This window comes from Pholcus phalangioides, unplaced genomic scaffold (assembly GCF_987345545.1).
Source record: "Pholcus phalangioides strain wild (caught in Gottingen) unplaced genomic scaffold, Ppha-v1.0 ptg000012l_1, whole genome shotgun sequence".
NCBI lineage: Eukaryota > Metazoa > Arthropoda > Arachnida > Araneae > Pholcidae > Pholcus > Pholcus phalangioides.
This window is the reverse complement of record NW_028301605.1, coordinates 17,455,754-17,480,702: the sequence shown is the minus strand read 5'-3', so window position 1 is coordinate 17,480,702 and position 24,949 is coordinate 17,455,754. Positions and strand designations below refer to the sequence as shown.

The window sequence follows — 24,949 nt, the reverse complement described above, 5'->3', positions numbered from 1 at the left end:
GGTGCCCGTTTTGTACTGATGCCCTAAGCACGTGCTTATTTTGCTTAATGGTTAATCCGGCCCTGTCACTGCGCACATGATTTGGAATATATCAGCCACCTCGTTGGGCATTTTGTCTGTTGTGGCGTTGTATTTGTATTTGTATTTCTCTGGAATATGAATGTTTCAAAAAATTATTTAAAAATTTTTCACACGTATTTTAGTTCATTTTTTTAAATTCATAGTAGGGCTACAACATGAACCTATATCCTTGATACATGTATTATCGTTGAAAACGATGTGAAACGTTGAACTTTTCAATTGTGATTCATTTGTGTGTGTGTATGTACTCCCTCATTACTACTTTTATCCGCATGAAGAGAATAAAATAAATAAAACTGCTTGCTACCACTTTTTGCGATTTTTATCATTCTAAGAATGCGTATTTCGGAAGCTACAATTGACATTTTCTCAACGAAACCATAATCATTTACACAAAAATAAACTAATTTGAAATAATACAAATTTCATCCAGCACAAGTAACTTGATGACTTTGTGCAGTCTTCAAGCGCAGAGTTTACATTGATTGAAAATAATTTATTAAATTTTTTTTTACTGTATTCTATTACGTTTACTTTGCTTTTTCGTTATTTTCATAAATTAAAAATTAATCAAATTAAATTCAAACATATTTATACATTCTCATTGACGAGCGGCTTAGGTTTTCTAAACATTGTTCAGCGGTGGCCAAAAAATCGAATAGAATGCTTGGTCATCTAGAATGCTTCCGCTTTTGGTATCGATTGGTAAGGGACAATGCAAGGTTATGGTGTCGCAGGGAATTTTTCTCTAATAGGGTTGCCAATAAATGGAATAGCTTACCCCCGGAGGTAGTAAATTGTAACACAATTGACACGTTTGAAAAGAAATACGATAAACATGTTGGGGTAAATCGAGAAGCTCTGTCCATTCTTAGAATAAGACAACCATAAGTATTCTTCATGGGCGTTGTATAATATTTTATCATGTGTATATAATTTGTTTATAATGTTTCTAATTACATTTTTAATTGGGTTGCTTTATTTTTGAAATGTATGACATCCATATTTGTTATGGGCATCTTTTTATCAGCCACCTCGCTGGGAATTTTGCCTGTTGTGGTGTTTTATTTGTATTTGTATGAGAGTGACGGAAAAAATTACCTAGAGAGCGAGGGATCAGGACAGTGAGTGGCCAGAAGAGTAACCATGAAAGTGTGCAAGCATGTGATTAATCAAAAGAGCTGCTTAAAGACAGCGGCTTATTTACAGTAGCAGGGGCGGGAAGAAGGGCTACGCGAGCTATTACCTAGGATGGAAAATTTATGAAATGATTTACGACAAAAATCAGATTTTGCTTTTCCGGGACGAGGATCGTCAAACCATGACGTTACCCCATGCATAAATTTTAAACCTTTTTGAAAAGATAAGAAATCTTTACTAATTACATCTGTATATTACATTCCATCGAAATATTCAGCCGAAACAAAACTAAGATGGAGAAAAAACCATTCTCTAATATTCATCTTTATGTTTCTATTTTGATCTCCACTATTCACTGATAATTAATAAACGTGATAAGACAATTCAAAAATCATGATTTTCGTCATCCAATAAGTTCTCAAGAGCACTCCTAGCTTCTTTGGCAAGCTGCTTGTTCCAGTGGCCGGTTCTGTACCACATCACGAAGTGGTCTCTGTTATGTACCTGGATTTCCGATGGGCCTATTAAAAAAAAGTAGAAAAAAAAGTCTTGATAATGAAACAAACACAGAGTGATAATTCATTTATTAATATTTGGATAACACCATCGACCTACTTTTATCCAGACGCTCCGGCAAAATCGTGTGGTTTCCACCAACTTTATGCAGGAACCAATATTTGTCTTTCTCTGGATCATTTTGAACGTCCGATAATGAATAAATATACGGTTTCGATTTCACGACGCTGTATTCAAATCTGCAAGATATCAAACAACACAAGAAGTCACAAATGATCGTGTTAGATTCGAGCTCCACCATACATTCTGAAGCTTATAATTAGATCCCGGAAGTTCAGGAAAAAATGACATAAACGCCATTTTTTTTTGGCTTATTTTTAAGCTTTTCTTCGTAAAAATGCCTTTTTTTTTAATTTTTCCTGCGGTAAATGCCTATTTCGACATTGTTTTATGTTTTTTCTCTTGAATCTTAGAGGCAACATTCTGTCAAACTCAGATATTTTAGCTTCAGAGAACCTCAAAGGAATTTCTATTCATAAAAATTTCAATTCTTTAGCTCCCCATCTCCTACTCCATTCAAACGCAAATAAGCATTAATGCCCTAGAGTTAGAAATCTGACAAGCTTTGTATTGTAGTGACAAAGGACTTTTCAACTCCACTCTGCACATAGTTTTTAGATAGAAATCAATATACCATCAAATTCACACCGAGATTGTAAGAACATAGATTCAATTAAAACGTAATTATAACTATATTTACTAATTTTATTGTTCTTTATTTTTGCCTAACATTATTTTGCATGTAAGGTAATTATGTATCTACTAACTATTTAAATAAAGTCGCCTCCAACTTAAGCTTGAACGATTACAATAACTTTTTTATCAAATACAGTTGTTACTATTATTCGCTGAGAGGGAAAAAAGGACGTCATGAATGAGGGAAAGAAGCATTGTCCGTTAGTTTTTGCTGTTCTTTACAATTTTTCTCCAATTTTTGAATGCGAATATTGCACTTGCAAACATGTAATTTTTGTCTGTTGCCCTCAGGTGATACAGGGCAACAACTTTCTAATTGAGTCGTTCAGTTGCGAAACTCGTTAAGCGCCAACCAGATTTTTTTACAGAAAGTGGAAAAGAAACATTTGTAGAGTGTATTTTTTGAACTGAATGTTTGAATTTTAACGGCTTAACATTAACATTTTAACAAGCGTTAGTTGAAAAAATACGCTCTACAAAAGTTTCTTTTTCACTTTCTGTAAACATTGCTACCGCAGGGAGTCCCCCATCGAGGGGTTAGCGCACCAACCTCTCGATGAGTATAAAAAAAAGCTGCCGTTCGGAATCGGCATTAAATTGTAGGTCCCGGTCTAATTAGCCCTAGTGTGCAGAAAATGACCGTGGTGCGACAAAAACGATCAAAATGAAAAAATTTTCACTTTCTGTAAAAAAAACAATATATGGTTGGCGCTTAAGCCGGGTTTTCCTAGGAGCAGGTTTCCTGTGCCGCGCGCAACGTGATTCACCCAGCGCGACACGCCGTCCACTCACCAATAAGAAAAACAGCATGCCTGTTTTCCTACAGAGCGCAATACGGCTCACAACAGCGCTTTACGTCGGGCGTGATTGACGGACTGCTTCTGGAGGAGTCAAATGCGTCGTGCGCCACGCGTTTTGCCGATGTTCTCTTCAATCTTGTGTGTTTTCTTTTCCTTCCCTTCAAACCGGAGCGTGCAGACGACAGAGTAGCTGATGCCAAGGCCATATACTATAAAATAGCCGATCTATAAAATAGATCTGATGCTCCAAGCTAGGAAAACACAAACGCGTAGCGTTATTATGCAACACGTTTCTGCTGGCGCATAATGGTCTAACTTGGTTCACGTTGCGCAAAAAACCAATTTCTAGGAAAACCCGGCTTTAACGAGTTTTGCAACTGGACGACTTAATTGGAAGAAAGAGGACAAGGGAACCGTATAAAAATTTAGATTTTTTTTTTACATTGTGAAACACTATTTCCACTCTCATAACTGGTACAGGGTAATTTTTGAACGCCTGTAGAGCATTTTTTTTTTAATTGGTATCATATCGCTACGACGGACGGTTGATGAAGAGAAAGGCCACATTAGCACTTACAGTACTACTTGTGTATGCTCACGTTGGCCGTGTGGTCGTGAAAAGAACCATGCCCGGTCGAAATTTTAGGTATGTCCCGGGAATGGCGGGCAATAAATTTGTCCAGCCCTGGAATGAACATTATCAGACGTTAATCACTATGTACAGAATTTTCGGGGTTAATTGTCCTCTCTCGTAGTACTATCATTTGTAAACGCAGTACAGTAGATCGATAACTCGACGTGCGGATAATTCTACTACCGGGATAACTTGACATTTATTATTCTTATGGCATTATACTAAATTCAACGGGGAGAAACCTCTCTAACACAAGATAGCTAAACTCTATGTCGGCGCTGTTGTTTTCGGCCCTAGCTGCCTCAAATGAACACAGCTCCTAGTTTTCAATCAAACTTTTATCTCAGTAAATACTTTATTATGTAAAGACTGTCTTTGTTTACCAAGAGAGAAGAATATAGCATGTATTGATAATTATATTTACTTGTATCGATCGTCAATGGCTGCCGAATAACGCATCACATCAAAGAAAGAAGAATTGTCGGTTACTCTCAACTCCAGAGTTCTTACAATATCTGCCTTGTCACCATACCACAGGGAATAGGAGATTTTCACCTTTTGCCCGCGTCTGTTCCTCATGTCCTCTTCGAACGACCCATCTGTCGGAATAAATATTGGTAATAGAATGTAAAAATAAATACACTACCCACAGAACTATTTATGTTGATCGACTTCGGACTAGGTTGAGAAAAAAAGAGGCCAAACCGCCCTTCTATCTCTCTGTTCTGAAGATATATTTGCTTATTTCATGTGACCATGACTGAGATAACATTGATACCTTCCCTACAAAATAATGTAGCAGGTTTTTCTGCAGTCGATTTTACAGTTTTGGTTTCAAAACACAGGACTATTAGGTGTTGCAAAAGCTTGCATAACCTCAATTTAAATGATCTTCCCTGTTTTTAAGCATGCTTTACGAAGCCCTCTGTTTGATTATGACAGACTCATTTGCTGATTGAATTATCAAATAGCATTGAAATTGACATAAATTTGCAAGTAACAACGTATAAAGGTATTTTCTTTCGATATTTTAATTTTTTTTTTAAATATTCTTTGTCATATTTGATCATCTTGGGAGGGGGCGCACGTGCTTCCTTATGCCCCCCCGCGCGTGCGCCTCTGATCCCAATATGCGGTAGTAGGAAGGAGGCGGAGGTGATGAAACTTTTCTGGGGGGGGGGGGTGAGAGTTTTATTGACTTTTGCTGATGCCGCCGTGGTGGTCGAGTGGTCATAGTGACAGACTCGCATCACGAGGACCCAGGTTCAAACCCCACCGCCACCACAGTGGTGGTCGGCTGAAGTTGGCCTTCCGTGGTTCCCAACTTCGAGGCGCAAATGCTATCCGATCTCCCTGTTAAAAAGCGTCTTGCCACAGAGAGCAACAGGCTTGCAACGGCACAAATACTCAATCATTACACTTCATTCACAATTTGAAATATAGATGGCAGTACTAAAAATTCACACACAACACTACATACGCGCTAAAACTTTTAGGTACACTCATACATCCAGCACAACTGCATCTGTAGGAAATTGCCCATGACGACAAACCAGAGTTGTGCTCGGTTTGAAATCAAGAAAGATGGCTTCTGCTGGGGGGGGGGGGGGGGTCAAAAATTGCTAAAAATTTGCTGTAATACTTGAATTTGTAATACTTGAATGGCCGCGAAGTACGTTATCGAGCGAGGATAGCATAAGTAATACTTACCACCAACAGAAGTGCTGTTGTCGCAATGATTCGAACTTATGTTGAGAAGACTCTTGTACTGAAACAACGGCATGACGAAGTACGTAGTGAGGAAGTTACCGAATGACCCGTCCGATTTCTGCTCTTTTACGATGTACTTCACAGCTTGTTCCATGTCCCATTCATCGTCGTTCTCTTCGCCGGATGCCAACAATGCCTGAGAATTTTAATGAAAAGTGTTAACCTGTCAAATTGTTTAGCCCTAATCAAATGTCTCAAGACCATTTTATTAGGACTATTTATTTTCCTCAGCCAGGTTACCATCAGTTTACATGAGCAATTCAAAGTTGCATGCATGCATCAAGTTTAGTATTCAAAGAATGAATTTAAGATATAACCTGCATGACCAAAGCTGTAGTTTTCAAACTTTCGATGCTACCATTCTTCGCTTGGAGATGCCTCAGTTCGGATGCGAGACTGGAGCTATTCGTAGGCACTTTAGGTTGCCCTGGTCTCTGCGCGATGCAAGTTAAAGCCATAAGCGCCAAAGCTTGAGTATCTGCAGAAAGGAAAAGGTAGTTTACTCATGGCATAACAACATATATATTATGAGTGGCACCAGAAATACCAAATTTCGAAGGGCGTTTAATCCTTTGTTTCACAAAGTGAACCAATCTTCCCCGGAGAGTGAAGATTGATGAGCGTATATCTTACAGTAATGGTCTCACCTGCCCAAAGGGGATGCAAAGGCCTTTCAGTGATATTTAGTAGTTTTTCGACATCCAACTGTGTCATGGTCTCTCCCGCATTACATAGAGCCAGCAGTACGAAAGGATTCGTATAATCCTCCTGCTCATTTACAAGTTGTCTCAGATCAGCCACAAAATTCATCCCTTTGAATTCCCTAGGGTTGTTACAAGTTACTAGAAGAGCATGGATTGCTAGTGCCAACTCACTCGAAGAAAGTGGTTCGTGCTGCTCCCTGGAAAAAAAACAATAACATTCAAGTATAGCGTAAATACGTTGTCAAAACATGGTTAGAGATAAGATGACACCATCGTATGTCAGGGTTAGCTAACGCAACAGAATCTATACGAACGTATTACATCGATATGAGCGGACCGTTTGACTGTCTGGTTTCAGCGGCAAACGAAAGTCCAGTTTCAGCGGCAAACGAAAGTCCAGTTTCTCCATCGCGCAAGTGCGCTCTTTTCCTTATTACGCGGACAGCGCCATCCTGTCGCCACACTATAAGAAAGTGCTGAAGTACGCAATGGTATTGTATACCCACGCTGAGTTGGCCTCTGCCTACGTCATGAAACGTCACGATGGGCGATTCCATTTCTCTTCTTTCGGTAAAAAGGTAGCAGGGAAAAGAAGCAGGTTGGTATTTTCTGTTGGCGTCTTTTGCGCTATTTTAGTGAGTTTTTCCCCTCCCCCCCCTTGGAAAATGAACCCTCCCTTCGCTCGTCAAGGTCAGAGGCCAACTCAGTATGGGCATACAATATATAATTTTATGTATTTGCATATAAATCCGGGCTCTAATAAGTAATTATATTGCGTATTTACCTCAACAGCCTCCACAGTAAACGAGTTTCGATTTCATAGGCTAGCTCTGCCCCAGTTGTGTTCTTCGGAGAGAAATATTTGTCGTCAATCAAGTAGAGCATCACAGCAATCCGAAGAACGTTCCTTCCCCATTTTGCTTGTCCCAAAACATTTTTTCTTTGGTTCCGTACCCAAGAGATTCCCTTGTTCTTAGCATTGCGGGCCCCGGAAATTTTCTCCACGTCATTATCTGAAAAATAATGAATATTATGATATGAATTGGAGATTTTTTTTATTCTGGAGCCAATTCAAGCTCACTTGGACACAGATTTCAAGGCAATGGTGAATGTGTCAAGCAGAAGGAAACAACGTATAGGTTATGTGATATATAGTAGCGTTTCTCAACCTATGGTTCGCGACGATGGTATAGGTGAGGGTTCTTCAACTCATGGTCCTCCAAGTATTTAGCTTGCGTCCGCCGACCATTTTTAGGAAATGGCTTCTTTACATGGAAAAACGATTTAATTAAAAAAAGTTCCGTGTGGAAATCTCGTGCGATAGAAGTGAAACTTCTAAGTGACTAGATTCACGAATTTTCGAAAATTTGTAATTATTATAAATAGGCCAATATAGTACAAATTATGTCAAATAAAGTTTAAAAATGCATTAAAAACAGCTTGCACGCATGATAAAATAACCCGACATGAATTTAATTGAATAAAAATTTATTTAAAATTAAAGAAATTGCGTTATGACAGTGCAGCCGATTAGGAACTGTTACTGTGACGTCACAGAACTTGCGTTCGTGAGTGATACATCATCACACAATCACTTGGGGGAATGAAATCACGATTTTAATCGATAAATCATGAAATTCGTTAAATGTTAGTTTATTATATCTCAGGGTCATACTATATTTTATTCAATAACTTAAATACTAGATACTAGACTCATTTGGAAATTTCTTTCATATTTATCAAATTCACCAATTAAACTAGGGTGTTATGCATAATCATTGTATCATAAGCAATAAATTGCAAGTGCAGTGAAACTTCTCTAAGACGTCCACTCGGCATTCTGTAACATAGTGAGCGCCTCCGCATGCGGTGGATATCGCCTAATATATGTTGTGTGACAGGAAAAAAACATTTCAGGGGGCGTTTCAAAATAACGGTTTTCAATGCCATAAAAAAATCTTATATTCAATTTATTTACTGAAGATTTTTATTTAGTGAAACCTCGCTACAACGATACTCGATATAATGCTAAATCCCTCTGCAACGATATTTTTTTTCGAATCCCGTCTGGAATCGCCTATTGTCTAATGTTTAACTCCTCTTGAGACAACGACTTCCTTTACCACGATAAAACCCTCTACGACGATATTTTTTTTTTGACGATATTTTGAAACCGCTACAACGATATTATATTTTGTATTTCTCTCGAAATATCATTCAATATATTTTCCCGTTTTTTTTCTATACTCTTGTTAGTTATTTTTTCCCCACAAATAGGCCTACTGTATCTTTTTTACGATGTACATGTAAGAGCAAAAGAAAACACGTAGGGTGAGGGTGAAAAGAGAAATCTACTGTATACTCTATTGTATCTCTACTCTTTTTTATTTATTATTATTATTTTATTCCTTTCCTCCTATTTTTTTTATTTTCTCCTTCCTATTTCTTTTTATTTCTAAAGTGCGGATATTTTAGGACAAAATTTCCAGATTTATTGCCGATCCGTCGAATAGAGATAATCCAAATTTGTTGCCAAAAGCTTGTACGTGAAGGGTTTGAGCTGCATTATCAGGGATCTGTTCTTTCCTTATAGTAAGTACTGCAGCCGCTGTGGTAGTCGAGTGGTCATAGTGACGGACTCGCATCGCGAAAACCCGGGTTTGAACCTCACCGTCATCGCAGTGGTGGTCGGCTGAAGTTTGTTTTCTGCGGTTCCCAACTTAAAGACGCGAATACTAGCCAATCTCCATAGTCTCTAAAAAAGTCCTCGCCATAGAAAGCAACAGGCGTGAAAACGCTATAAATATTCAATCATTACTCCTCACTCACTTCACTTCATTTCTGAAACATAGATGAAAAATCAGACACAACACTAGATACGAACTCTGAGACTGTTAGGTACACACATTTACACACTTCCGGCACAACTCATTAGGTAGTAAATTGCTCATGGGGCGATAGACCCAAGTTGTGCTCGGTTTGAAAGAAAGAAAGTAAGTACTGTACACCTTTTCTTTTCTAGCAACATTTTTCTCGCTCACAGTTGTTCTACTGAATCTCTCGGTGCTAAAAGAGAAGAAAGTTTCCACAAAGCCATAATATCCTTTACCTAATCAGTAAAGATCATAGGCTATTTGTATTGCTTATCCTGTCACCCTGGAAGCAAATTTCTAAACTGTCTTATCATTTAGGATCAACCGTATAGCATTAGCCTTTGTCATCCTATTTACAAATGTTTCCAGCCTGATAGTGTCACACACATGTCAAAACCGAATTATTTATGCTGATATATAAAGATCATATGAGGTTATACAAAAACTTATGCAAAGAGAACTATCAGCTCTTAATGCATTTAAAAAAAAAACAAAAAAAAAAACGCACAAAGCATTTTTTTTCAACTCGTCTATAAGGAAGTAGCCATGAACATGGAGTCAGAGATGGAAAGAGTTCAGGGTACATGGGTTCAAATCCACCCATAGGATATCTACAGACTTTTTTTCTCAGCCACCTAGTTGGGCATTTTGCCTGTTGTGGCGTTGTATTTGTAGTTGTATTTGAACTGTTTGGCCGCCGACAGCATACAGAGGTGGCCATGGAATAGGGAAGCTTTTGTATTAAGTTTATGGAGCCTATTGTCCCTTCCGGGAAAAACTGGCCGCGAAGGGAAGGTGGCTGCGGAATAGAGGTGCCTATGAAAGTTTCGCTGTATTTATCTAATTCAACCAGCTACGCTTTGTGTATTTGATACAGAGCGCGGATCATGCAATGAAAGCATTCGCAATTGGTTGTTCAGTATTTTGTACGGTATTGTGAACGATTCTTGAGCTGTTTTAAAACTGGACCCACCTGGAATCGGTTTTTTCAATGAGCGCAAAGGAAGTTTGTGTGCCTACGAACGGATTAGAACCACTGCAGGGGGTCGTACGTTGCAAGATCAGCGCGGTAATGTATACGCGCATTTATAGCCCCGTTCACATGTGCAAATATTGCGGTAGCATTGGAAGTTCTAGAACCCTCTTGACGAATTTTTTCCTTCGTAAGGAGAAAAAGTGGAGGGCAGTCATTGGTGAAAATTCTTGAAACGGGTTTTAAGCTCGCTTTTTCTATTTCCCATGTGAACGGGGCTTATGAATATCGCCGGTAAAAGCGGTAAATATAGTGAACTTTATCGAGCTTAACGAGAAAATTGGTGCTTATACATAATCACCGGTTTATTTCATTTATCTTAGCTATACATATTGATTAATTGAGGATCTTGACGTAATGGAAGATAAACAAAAAAATTACAGACGCGCCAAAAGGTTCAAGGTTTCCAAAACTGCGGCCACTTTTCTCTTCCAGAAGGAATACATATTTCAGATCGAAACGTTTTCAAATAATGTCTTGGGGTATACCACACCTTCTGATTCTTAATAACCAATCTGGCCGAACTATACCCCTAGCTCAAAAAATAGGGCGTAAGCCCATGACCGTACTCTTTAAGCTTTGTTCCCCTCAGAGATGCAAAAAAGGTTAAACTATATTACTGGTGAGCGACTGCTACAGTGTTTCCCAAAGTGGGCAATATCGCCCCCGGTGAGCGATGTAATGGCCCAGGGAGGCGGCTATAGAAGATACGGTTATAACATAGGATTCTATGCGCTTGTTTGAGCTGGAGGCGATGAGGGAAAAAAAATCTCTGAAGAAGGGGGCGACGGAACAAAAACGTTTGGAAAACCATGGACTACTACGTTACCGCACCCCAACTCCGACAATATCGCCATACGGCAATTTCCTACCATTGGAGTTGTGTGGGAAATGAAGGTGCCATCTATCAGTGGTCGCCCCAGGCTCGGTAGGTAAAGAATTGGTTTCTGATGTTCATCCCCGGATTTTAACCCGTAGACCTTGACGGTAACCTTCATGGTGGAAGATGAGCATCTTACAATTCCGGCGCTACTGACGATCGACTGACATGACCCGCTATCGAATCCGTGGACCTTGGAGCAAACCTTCGCAGTGGAAGCATCTTACCACTGCACCACTAGGGCGCTACTGAGAGAGACAGGGAGGAAAGTCAATATGTACATTGGATAGTCGTACGTAAGTGACCGACCCACGGCGTGATAGGCCGGAAGATGCATTGTATAGTCGTAAATGGAAAAAAATATGTAATTATTTTCATTTATTAAGAAAAAAAAGAAATTCTCTCATCAAAAGAATACTTACAGCAGTCGAGCTCATCTGAACGATCTGAACAGTCATAGATGCCATCGCACTGCCAAACTTTTGGTACACACCTGTACCTATTACTGCACATGAAATGTGGATAATGCGTGGGGCAATAATTATTGTAAGCTGAAAAAAAGTGTAAAAAAAAAATGCAGTATGCATACAAATTAATGAACACACATATCTACAGGGTGGACAGTATCGACCGCCCAATAATCACACACGTGATCGTTATATTAACACGCTAAACTAATGCAGAAAAGTGTTTTTCATTTAGGATCGAACGAATATTAACCTCTTTATGATCACTTTGGATCAAAGATCCAAACATCTGTAGAATAAATTTGAACAAGTTCTCTCTCTGTTTTCTTTCCTCTCTCCTCATCACCGTAAGTAACCCTACGAGAAGTTGTTCTTTTTACCTTCCTTTTTTGTTTGTACATAATTATTAGTAGTATTTTCCCCCCTCATATGATGTATTCTACTATATACATATAATAGGGAAAGACAACAGGTAGCTTAGTGTGGAAAGAGAGAAATCTACTTCGTATACCTATATATATATATATATATATATATAGTCTTACCTCTACTTATCTATTATACTGTTTTTCTTTCATTTAATTTTTTCTCTCTTCCTTCCTTCCTTCTACTTTTTTACCTTTCATCTTCTTTCCCCTTTTTCCAACGTGCGGTCAGGTTAGGACAAGGTTACCATATTTATCGCCCATTCGTCAGATAGAGATCATCCGAATTTCTCGCCAAAAACCTTGTGAGCGAAGTGGTTAAAGGAGTTATGACGTTTTGACTTTTTGTGACGTGCCATTTATCTAACTGTTAGTTACTCGCCAAAAACACCCAACGAAAAAAAAAAATTTTCCCCCATGCAGCCGGGTTGTTGCTAACTGAAAATGTAATAATGTATTGAAATATTCAACCCCGTTAGAAGTCAAGTTCAGTTTTTTCTTTCACGATTTGCGCTTTTTCCTTATTGTGTAGAATAATGTCAACCTTGTTGTTACGTGTTACCTTCGCCCCACTATATTGGGGCGAATTTATCAGTAGATTTGTGTAAAGCGTTAGACAAACGAGATATGTTGAAAAAATTGTTTTCCCAAAATCAACACTTTTTTGCCAAAATGTAGTAATTTTTTTCTCTTCACTGTTAAGTGACATTTTTTTAGGGAATTCACCCTTTAAAAAGTTGCCATGCCGGTAATTATCACCAAAGCGACCCCAAATCTTGCACATGTGAACGGGGTTAAAGATGGGACTCTTTCCGTCCACCCTTTTTTTTTCCCCATGAGGAAAAAAAGTTGCCGACGGCAACTTGCCGTGCAGGTAATAATCACCAAAGCTACCCCGCAATCTTGCACATGTAAACGGGGCTAAAATGTCGGCTTGCCCCCGATGACAAAGTATCTAGTTGCGGCCCTGTATATAGGGGGTAAATACTTACAATTGCAATAACTTTCGTCAGAGTAGTCCGAGCAGTCGTAACGGCCATTACAGAATAAACTTCTTTGGATGCATTTTCCATTTGTACATCGGTATTGATCTCTCCTACAATTTCCATAATCATAATCCTTCTTTGTAGGTTTGCCTGATAGGACAAAATGAGGATTGAATCAGAAATAAATCCATGTTTCACAAACCAATATGATTAATTATTTGATCACACATAATAATTATCTACTCTATAATATAAAATCACAAACTCGAAAAGGGCCTGTTGCTAAGCAACCGAAATTAGTGACGATTTTATGTTACAGAAATGGGTGACGGAAATCTGTTACGTTTTTGTGTTACGTAAGTCGGTTACGATTTTGGGTCAAGTATTCATTTAACTCCTGAGGACATCGGGAACCACTTGACCTGTAGGGACCAAGTTTTGTGCATGTACCCAGAGGTATATATACATCACCAGTGCTCCCAACACACAGGGTCCGGGTACCAAGGGCGGGGCATTGGACAGATCTATTTATGGAAAAATTGACAGGTTTCATTTTGAGTCGAGGATGAATACTTGCTTCTCATTGCGCATTGTGCTGCACTGCTTATAGTGGCACTGCAAAAATAATGGTGCATTACTGATTGCGGTGCATTGCATATTGTAGTGCAGTGATTCCCAACGTGGGCGTTAATGTCTCCTTGGGGGCGATGGAAAGTTCTAGGGGGGCTGTAGAAGCTACGAGTATAACATAGGATCCTATGGGTTAGATTGCGTTGGGGGCGATGTGAGAAAACAATTTCTGAAGAAGGGGGCGATGGGACAAAAAAGGTTGGGAAACTATGTTGTAGGGCATCGCGTGCTGTGTATTGCTCATTGTAATGCAGTGTTTGATGTGTATTGTGGTGCATTGCGTACTATAGTGCTTTGCTTATTGCGATGCATCGCTCGCATACTATGCTGCATTGCTTATTTGTGGTATACAATATTACTGACAACACACATTACTACATTACTGATTGTGATGCTTTACGTGTTGTAGTGCACTGAGTGCTGTATTGCTTATTGTAATGCAGTGCTTATGGCTTATTATGGCTCGCTCATTGCGTATTATGGTGCTTTGTTTAGTGCGATGCATGGCGTATTGTGCGGTATTGCGGTACATGAGGTATTGCGCTGCATTGCTTATCGTGGTGCACTGTAAATATTGGCCAATTGCGCATTGTTATGCATAACGTATTTTAGTGAATCCCATGCCATATTGCTTATCCTAATGCAGTGCTTATGGTGTACTGTGGTTCATTGCGTATTGTGGTGCACTGCATATTGTGATGTATTTCTTATTGTGCTGTATTGCCGTTGGGGGTAAATTACGCGTTGTGTGGTTTTGCTTATTGTGGTGTATTGCGTATTGTGCTTAATGGGGTGCACTGCTTATTGCGGTGCTTTGAATATGGTGGTGCACTAATTATTTTGCTGTATTGCCTGTGGTGGCGCATTGCTTATTGTGCTGTATTGCCGATGGTGGTACAATAAACACTGTGCTGTATTGCCGATGGTGGTACAATAAACACTGTGCTGTATTACCGATGGTGGACATTAAGTATTGTCCTGTATTGCTTAATGTGGTGCCCTGAATATAGTGGTGCATTGTTTTTTGTGGTTCACTTAATATAAGGCTGCACTACTTATTGTGCTGCATTGCCTAAAATGGTGCATTGCTTATTGCAACAAATCGCTGATGGTGCATTGCGTATTGGGCTGTATTGCTTATTGTGGTGCACTGCAAATAGTAGTGCATTGCTGATTATAGTGCATCGCTTGCTTATTGTGTTTCAGTGGTTATGGCGTATTGTGGTGCTAATTGCGATGTATAGTGCTTTATTGCGCATTGAACTGTATTGCTTATTATGGTGTGTGTTGTGTATTGTTATGCATCACGTATTGTAGTGCATCGCGTACTGTATTGCTTATTATAATGCGGTGGTGAATGTGTTGCATTGCGTATTGTTATGCATCAATGCAGTATGCGCATTGTATGGTACATTACGTATTGTGGTGCACCGCTGATTGCGTTGCATTGCGTATTGTATGCATTACGTAGTACATCGTGTTCCGTATTGCTTATTATAATGCCGTGCCTACTGCTTATTGTGCTGTAGGCCTTATTGTGGTGCACTGCAGCATGGTGCATTGCGTGTTGTTATGCATCACGTATTGTAGTGCATTGCATGCTGTATTGCTTATTATAATGCAGTGCTTATTCCGTATTGTAGTGCATTGCATGCTGTATTGCTTATTATAATGCAGTGCTTATTCCGTATTGTGGTGCATTATGTATTGTGCTGTATTGTTTATTATAATGTATTGCGTATTGTAGTGCATCGTGTGCTGTATTGCTTAATCTAATGCAGTGGGTATTGCTATTGTGCTGTATTACTTATTGTGGTGCACTGCAAATACGATGCTGATATTAGTGCATCGCAAGCTGTATTGCTTATTCTAATGCAGTCCGATGCAGTCTGTATTGCGTATTGTGGTAAATTGCTTATTGCGATGCTTCGCTGATTGCAGTGCATTGCTGATTTTGCTGGTTGTTGATTTGTACAGTTATGCATTACGTACTATAGTGCATAACGTGCTGTATTGCTTATTGTAATACAGTTCTTATTACATATTGTGCTGTATTGCTTATTGTAATACAGTTCTTATTACATATTGTGCTGTATTGCTTATTGTAATACAGTTCTTATTACATATTGTGCTGTATTGCTTATTGTAATACAGTTCTTATTACATATTGTGCTGTATTGCTTATTGTAATACAGTTCTTATTACATATTGTGCTGTATTGCTTATTGTAATACAGTTCTTATTACATATTGTGCTGTATTGCTTATTGTAATACAGTTCTTATTACATATTGTGCTGTATTGCTTATTGTAATACAGTTCTTATTACATATTGTGCTGTATTGCTTATTGTAATACAGTTCTTATTACATATTGTGCTGTATTGCTTATTGTAATACAGTTCTTATTACATATTGTGCTGTATTGCTTATTGTAATACAGTTCTTATTACATATTGTGCTGTATTGTGTGCTGTACTGTGGTGCAATGCGTATTATTGTGCTTTGCTTGATGCGATACATCGCGTTTGCGTATTGTGGTGGATTGCATGTTATATTGTATTGCTTATTGTGGTGCACTGAAAATGGTGGTGCATTACTGATTGTAATGCATTGCGTATTGCAGTGCATCGCGTGCTGTATTGCTTATTTTAATGATTGCTTATTGCATATTGAGGTGTATAGCTTATTGCGGCGTACTGCAAATAGTAGTGTATTCCAAATTGTAGTGCATCACGTGCTGTATTGCTTATTGCAACACAGTGCTTATTACGTATTGTGGTGCATTGCGTATTATTGTGTTTTGTTTAATGCGATACATTGCGTACTGTGGTGCACTGCATATTGTGCTGTATTGCTTATTGTAATGCAGTGCTTACGATGTATTGTGGTACATATTATGGTACTTTGCCTATTGCGATGCATCGCGTATTGTGCTGTATTTCGTATTGTGGTGCATTCCTTATCATGGTACACTACTTATTTTGCAGTATTGCTGAGTTGGTGCATTGCATATGGTGGTGGATTGAGTATTGTGCTTTATTGCCGATGGTGGTGCTTTGCGTGTTGTGATACACCGTATATAGTGAATCACTACTTAATTTGCTGTATTGCTGATATGATGGTGCATTGCATATGGTGGTGCATTACTTATTGTGCTGTATTGCCTATCGTGGTGTATCACGTATGTATTGCGGTGTATCGAGTATTCTGTTGTATTTATTATGGCAGTGCATTGCTTATCGAAATCAGAATGCGAAACTGGCAATTGAATGACTATTTCGCAGGCATTCGCAGTGCCTGGGGAATATTTTGCTTTATAATTAAAGATGTGACAAGTAGTTAGCTCCATTGGAGGAGTTGGGGGAGGGGGTTGGACGCCGTAGGCGTCAGGGGGGGCTTAGCCCCCCTAGTTTGAGATACAAAATCGTCAATGTGTTACTGCAGCATAAAGAATCAACCCCCCCCCCCCACAAGACACATGGTGTCCCAGATCTCTATCGCGAGTTCGATACCCGGTTCGTCCTTGACAGAGAACTTTCCTGACACAGGGGTGCAACAAAAACGGCGACATGCCCGCAGAAAACGATTGCTACCGTAGGGAGTCCCACATCGAGGGATTAGCGTACCAACCTCTCGATGGGTATAAAAGAAAAGCTGCCGTTCGGAATCGGCAATAATACAAATACAACGCCACAACAGGCAAATTGCCCAACGAGGTGGCTGACTTAAGAACATCATGGATCCCCGAGCCATTTTTTGGAGGCCCTACCTACTACTGCTACACCGCACATGCGCCCCCCCCCCCGCGGAACCCCCTACGAATCGGTACATGCGGGAATGTGCGTGTACGTGCAGTGAAACCTGATGTGAAGTTTTTTTTTGTTTCTCTGTAATGCTTGTTATGTGTAGTGCTGTCATCTGCCACCAGTTTTTCTAACTATGAGTGAAGTGTTATGATTGAATGATTCATCGTTGTAGGACTGTTGCTCTCTGTGGCGAGACTTTTTAACGGGGGGATCGGCTCGCATTTGCACCTTGAAGTTGGGAACCACAGAAAACCAACTTCAGCCGACCACCACTGTGGGGTTCGAATCCGGACCCTCGCATCGCGAGTCCGTCACTATAACCACTCGACCACCACAGCGGCGACCTACACAATAAGTTGTAGGTCTCGGTCTAATTAGCCCCCGTGTGTAGTAAATGACGGTGCGACAAAAACGATTAAATGATCTAAAACAAACAAATTCCCTGGACAAATAATACGAATCTTTTGGATATAACATGAGGGTTTGCAGGGGCGGCTCTTGGACCGTGTCGTTCGTGCGTGGAGAAATAATTTGAGAATCGGCCAAAAAATTTGTAAGCGGGAAAAAATAATTTGCAAAAAAATTTTGACAAAAAATCGTAAATAGGAGGAATAAGTTGCGGACCGGCGATAAATAATTAAGTATAAATATGAGAAGTACATTGGGGATCAGCAAAATTTAAATAAAGAGGAGAAATGATTTGAGGACAAGCAAAAAATACGTAAAAAGGAGAAATAAATTCACAGGTCCATGGACGGCTAAGACCAGAATAAAAACCAGTGTAAACTGTATTTTATTTTATTTAAATCTAAAATTACGCAGTGGCTATGTTACGGTTAATGTGATAAATCGGTTATCATGCATACTCACCAATCGTCCTGGTAAGTTTGATTAATTTTTTGCACTTTTACCGACGATTATGCATAATACCCAAGCGTCTCTATCTCTCTCTCGTTGGTAAATTTAATAAATACACTAAAAAAAAATTATCACTTTTACCGGAGATTATGCATAATAATCAAGTTTCGCATCGTTGGTGAACATAATAAATCGTATTATATGATATAATACAGTATATATGATAATCCACATTTGTATTGTATCATTATATCGGGTACGATCGTAACATTTGTTATTATATCGGGGTTCGACTATACACATACTGTACTCATTTGCAATTTTTTCCCCCATAAGATTCATCAATTATACCAATCACATTATGCATAATCACAGACATAGGCGATGATAACAACGATGCTTGGGTATTATACATATTCGCCGGTATCAGTGATACATTTATCAAACTCACTAGAACGATTAGTGAGTATGCATAATAACCAATTTATCACATTTGCCGTATGTAGCTTTTATATTTCATTATAATGTAGTAGCTCTCGATGCCGATTCATTCGGTTTCCTAATTTTTTAAGATTGATTCTTCATACGTTTTAATAACAAAATCATTTATATTTTTATGAAATTAAAAATACATTTTTTATAGTTTTTCGGGAACGTCACGGGCCGTCACTGGTTCTTTCGGGGAGCCACCAGTTTGGTACCCCTAAGCTACATCATGTAATATCAGATCCAAATTTTGAACCACAGAAATACTTTCAAAATTCAATTTCCTAACAGTACTGAAATTTGAAGATAATTTAGTATTCACATTGGAGATGAAAAATGATTTGTGTTCAATTTTTACCATTTTTATAACATTAAAAAAAAAAAAATTTGTACCTTCTGAAATTTGCAGGTGGAACAAAAGGAAAGCAAAACTAACCACAATCGACAACAACATATTAGCGATTTTTCGGATGCGTCGGCAAAGAATTGACAATCGCTAATGAACGGAGACAAATCTACGGACACACAATAAATAAATGTTGATAGGGATTATTTCACCCTTTGATAAGAACCGGAACCGTTCTTAATAATCATGAGGAGATACCCCCCAAAACAGCAGGACAAACGTATCTATTGTCTTTCCGAGAAGAGCTGGGTTGTTTCAATAAGAAAGCATCACAATGATAAATTCAAGATAAGATACCTTTTTCGGAATTCAGACTCTCTCTCTTCAGGTTAGTATATCTGAGTTTTTGGTGCAATAAATAAATAAATGCTGATAACACGGACAACATGGGCTGTTTTACACAGCATCGCGTAAACCAGTGATTCCCAACGTGGGCGTTAACGCCCACAGGGGGGCGGTAGAAGCTACGGGTATAACTCAGGATACTATGGGTTAGATTGCGTTGGGGGGCGATGGGAAAAAAAATTTCTGGGGACGAGAGCGATGGGACAGAAAAGGTTGGGGAACTATGGTCTAAACCAGAAGGGTCTCAAAATTTCGAGCAGTCTGGGGATTGGTCTCAAAAATTTTGCTCGTCACGCGGGACCACGTAGAAATGCGTGTGATATAAATTCCACCTATGAATCTTCTGTGGATACGTTCGCCCAGATGAGCTCTGGTGGTTCAGTGTGAGGGTTTCAAACTCGTAGCTGTCTAGCGGCAGAGTGGTTCGATTCCACCTTTTGGGCTGAACGACCAACTTTTTGCTCTCCGAGACCGTCCATCCCTTTGGGAAAGAGCGCAAACCATCTCCAAGATGGTCTCTCTGGGCGGTCATGTCTGTCTGTCTGTAGGTACGTTCACACTGTACTGACGTGACGCGGGAATGTGTCCGATTATGAAATCTGACGTATATAACACGCCTTATTTAATAGCCTACAATAATAAGTAATTTTTCGATTAATTTCATTATAGATTTTTTAGTGGGGCGCGGTAGCCCAGGGCGATAAGATACTCACCTAAAATACCAAAGGATGTTTAGAGGTGTCGTGAGTTCGATAACCGGTTCGTAATTGTCAGAAAACTTTCCTGACACAGGGGTACAACAGAAACGTCGAGATGACCGCAGAAAAAGTTGCTACCGCAGGGAGTCCCCCCCCCCCCCCCCATGTAGTAGTGTATGATAGATGTATATAGTGATATATAAGTAGTTTTGCTGTATAATGATTGACAAAAAGTAATGAAATCTTCTGTTAACAGAGACAATTCCCCCCCTCCCCCACCCAAAACAAGGTCGGCCAATCACAGGCCAATTTATTTACAAACGCATAAAAATCAAACTTCGCCAGTGAAATTGATATAAAACTAGTTGATCTTGGCCCTGGGGTTTAAGTTAATAGAAGCTTTTGTTGATGATGTTCTTTAAATCAAGTCTCTGCAATAAGAAGAACAAAGAAAAAAAATCTGTATATTTTTTTTCATTCTCCTCCTGTTCCTAAGGAGGGAGCATCATTGTCATTGCAAAAATGAATCTCAGCTTATGTTTTTTTTTCCCGACTTGCTGTGTCGTTTTTGGAATTGAATTACTTGTGTAAGTCGATCACTGTAAGTGGTTGCAGTTCTGTTTGCATGTATAACACTATAATGGTGTTTGCCATCTACAACTTTTTTTAGATGCTCTATAGAAACCATAATGTTCTCTCATGTACATACAGTGATCTCACTTATACATCCTCTCACTTGAGTGTTTCTCTCAGGTATAAGATGGTTTTCTGCTCTTCCGGTCAAGGATATATTTAAATAATGCTATATTCACTTGTACGCCTCTCTCAGTTATGACTCTTTTTTTTTTTCCTTGTTCTCTTAAACCGATGCATATGTAAGAGATTACTGCATAATCAGAGTTGCAACAGTGTTGAAGAAATTTTCTTCCCAACACCTTCCTAAATCAAGTTTGTAACTATGCTTTGCTTTGTAACTATTCTGTCAATTAAATGTAAGTAGTTATCCATGTGTAAAACTTATACTTCAGTGTGTCTATTATTCCTTATTATTTGATTATTTTAACATTTATACTCAAATATTATTCTTTTATCAAATCTCAGTGTTGATCAGTATAAATATTCAATGGCATATTGAAATCTTTTCTTACAGATTGACATAACTTTGAACCCGAAAGACATAAAAACAGAACACAAGAGCTCGAGCGGTGCAGGTGGACAGAATGTGAACAAAACACTCACTTGTGTTCGTCTTACTCATCTTCCTACAGGTACAGACATAATTTTTACTAATTTGAAATGTCATTTTATCATTGCATAGAAAGAGGTCGTATAAATAACAAAGGCGTGTCTCTAAATTATTTGTACTGTATTTTATTTGGTTAATACAGTTCAAATTATTTAGAGGCTGGTTTTTCGTGTATTTAAGAACCCTCTGGATTGCTGACGCTTAGGTATGGTTTTGCCTCACAGATTCTAATAGTAACAGTTGACAGTGTGTTTCTTTTCCAATTTACATAGGAATTGTAGTTGAATTGCCAAATGGAGCGCATGCAATATAGGAACCATGAGATAGCAATGAAATCTTTACGAGCGAAGCTTTACCAGATAGAATTACAAAAGTCTGTTCAAGAAACCACTTTGAGTCGAAAACACCAGGTGATAACTTTTTTCCTTGTATTGTTGCTTTATTTTTTGTTTTTGTGATTAATCTCAGCTTTTGAAAGGGGCTTGATTGTATTCGTATATCATAAACTGCTCCAACAAGGCTTTGCTTAACTTTTTAAAGTCAAAGATAGGGAATATATGGGTAGGTTTCGGATTGGTGAAGGGTGAGAAAAGAAATGAAAGATCTCGTCAGAGGTGGAAACAAGTCTAAGTTGTATAAAAAGGTGAGGAGAAAAAACAGTTGTCAAAACTTGGACGAGTCTACTTTGAAGGGAAAAGAAAGACCAGCTGTAAAAAAGTTAAACTGTGCAAATAGATGGAAATACACTTTCCTGTACACACAAAAAAAAATTCCTGTATCGCAAATCAGCAAGCTACTACGTTTATTATCTATTTGCCATGGTAAAATTTATAAATAAATATTTGATAGACCTTATTACATTCAGAGATGATCAATGTAATAAGCTAGCAGTCTCTGGTATTTAAGAGTCTCTGGGCTTAATTTCTTGCCAGGGCATGGAGCTGCTCAAGCGGTCATTTTGAATTGGCTTTAAATTATACAGCTTGATTCGATTAGTCCTTGAGTGTATAAAATAAGCATCAAAAGTGATTAAGATGATCACACAGAATACACTAACAGTTAATGAACACTTTCAGATGCATTGATAAGATATCTCACCTTATTAAAAACCACTTATTTTAGTTCTGACGAGCCCAGGGATTCTGTAGAGTTTTTATTTGTCAATGGAATACACTTCCCTATACCCTTAGTTTCCACCTACTGAAAATCAGAAGAAAGCCTTCATCAGAAAAATGTATTGCATTTTGAAAAGGGGTTTAGTGACTTCTGCTGTGCCGCTTTCAAAAAAAATAAACTATGCTATGTAAAAAAATCAATGACAGAATACAGGTCATTCCCACGGTACTTAGGGTGTTTTAAAAAGTTTGGGAATGATCAATATTTATGCTGTTCAGAGGGATCCTTGTTTCACTGTGTTACAACCTGCCCGGAAACGACGATATACCACTTTGAACATAAGACGGAAACTATGATGACTTGGTAGAAAAAGGAAACTTTTGAGAGTGTTGAACAACCTACAGCTCAAGACATTAATTAGCTTCCTTAAGAAGAAACTGCACCTGCAATAAAAGATCAGTGCTACGGGTGCAGCAGAGATGTTCAGACAATGAGAACTATGAGCTGTTGCATGATAGTATCATGCTCATTCAGACATATACAATTTGATATCAGACACCATCTGTGCTCAAGAGCGATGGATACAGAGGAAGATAGCGAGGACAGTGGATGGAGGATGATTCCCTGAATAATGACTGGCAATGGCCGATTGATGATGGTGCAAACATGGTGTTCATGAGATCAATTGATAGTGTGACGATCAGTTTATAGAGATTTTTAAAATGGCAATTGGACTGACTTTCGTTTATAATTTATACTTTTACAAGGATGCACTGCTGTATATGTGACCATGTTTTGTTGAAGTTTTTGTTATTATTTAATAAGTTGCTGAACACACCCATCCTTCAGTAATGCTTCGGGTATGCCCTGTCGTTCAATATTCAATGTGCCACTTAAAGGGTTAATGCCTGATTATATTTCCTATTTTTTCTCCACGATGCACCTTTTTTAAATATCTGTGTTGGATTTTTGCTTTGAGTAATACATTCAGTGTCGTTTGATTGTAAATATTAATCCTTCATTTAAATTTTGTTTTTCCTCATCCAGGTGGGAACAGCTGCTCGATCAGACAAAATTCGAACGTACAATTTCCCACAAGATAGGATCACTGATCACCGAAACCAGAAAAGCTTCCATGGAATACTTGGGATCTTGGAAGGAGCACAAAAGTTTGATAAGTTGTTGGACAGTTTAAAAAACTGGTCGTCTAGTCATCTGTTATTCGATATTCTTAAGAAGTACGAAAATTAAAACTGTTTTTTCATCAGCTTACGTGTTAATTCTGCTGATTTAAAATCTAGTATTATTTCCAGGCTAATTCAGTATCCAAAAATAATTCATTCTGCTTAGGCTCTTAGGAGGCTGACAAAAAAAAAACACGTATATCTTTAAGTGCAATATTCACTGGGTTTTTGAATTCAAATATCTCTACAAATATTACAGTTAAAACCATGGAAGTTTTTCTGTTGGGCTCAGACAAGACAGGGCAACAACTTTCTAATTAGAAGTTAGAGAAGTGGGGGGAACGCATAAAAATTTCCCAAGATGATGTGACATCATCCTCGGATAAGTTGCCATCTGGTAGCAGTGTCAGCAATTGTGAGCTTTAGCCTGAATTATGTCTGATCGTCCATGTACCGTTCCGTTCAGTGTACACGAGCTCCAAGGTAAGATCGAGATATTCGTTGCCTTTGTAGTCTAGTTGTGTAGGACGTGGGTTTGATTCCCCGCAACGGTAGATGAATTTTCTCTCTCTTTCCTAAATATATCTTCACATCAGCCAGCTGTTAAAAACCTTTGCATAAAAATTTATATTTTGAATTTTACGACACACTGTATTTTCACTTTGAATGAACAGAACAGTGTGCGATCATTTGAGGGAACAGAATAGTGAGTGCAAGCGTGTGAATGAACAGAACAGTGTCTAAGCATGTAAGAGACCAAAAGAATGACCGAGGGTCGTCTTAAAAGCATGATGGGGCCCCGGGCCAAGTGGATTTTCTGACGTCCTACCAGACAAATTCCAGAAAATTTTAACTAGATCTAATTTTCATGAGGCCCCCCTTACTCTTGAGGCCCCCCAGGCCTGTGCGTTAAGACGGCACTGGAATGACCTAGAAAGCGAGAGTATAGGGCAGTGAGCGACCAAAAGAGTGGTCTAAAGAGTTTGTAGTCCTAAGCATGTGAATGACCAAAATAGTTATCAAACATGAGAGTAACGGAAAAAATTACCTATAGAGCGAGGGATCAGGACAGTGAGTGGCCAGAAGAGTAACCAAGAAAGTGGGCAAG

General features: G+C 38.8%; 1 protein-coding gene, 1 non-coding gene and 1 pseudogene across 3 annotated transcripts; 2 read left to right on the top strand and 1 right to left on the bottom strand.

Moving 5' to 3' along the window:
- Positions 1–387: 387 nt before the first annotated feature.
- LOC149079685 (uncharacterized protein CG3556-like) lies at positions 388–19,440 on the bottom strand. Its single transcript, XM_089240295.1, has 10 exons — positions 19,240–19,440; positions 13,072–13,215; positions 11,610–11,738; positions 7,186–7,414; positions 6,345–6,598; positions 6,015–6,175; positions 5,638–5,833; positions 4,352–4,526; positions 1,837–1,976; positions 388–1,742 (listed from the first exon to the last, which is right to left on the bottom strand). Exons 1-10 carry the CDS (start codon positions 19,298–19,300, stop codon positions 1,606–1,608), a joined length of 1,626 nt encoding a protein of 541 aa, XP_089096421.1. The 5' UTR covers positions 19,301–19,440; the 3' UTR covers positions 388–1,605.
- A 355-nt stretch (positions 19,441–19,795) lies between these two features.
- On the top strand, positions 19,796–23,908 carry LOC149079683 (peptide chain release factor 1-like, mitochondrial; annotated as a pseudogene). Its single transcript, XR_016193632.1, has 4 exons — positions 19,796–19,978; positions 21,446–21,563; positions 21,814–21,951; positions 23,705–23,908. The product of XR_016193632.1 is annotated as a peptide chain release factor 1-like, mitochondrial (transcript).
- On the top strand, positions 19,955–20,041 carry TRNASTOP-UCA (transfer RNA opal suppressor (anticodon UCA)). The gene has a single exon. It is a non-coding gene; the product is annotated as a tRNA-Sec (tRNA).
- Positions 23,909–24,949: the final 1,041 nt, after the last annotated feature.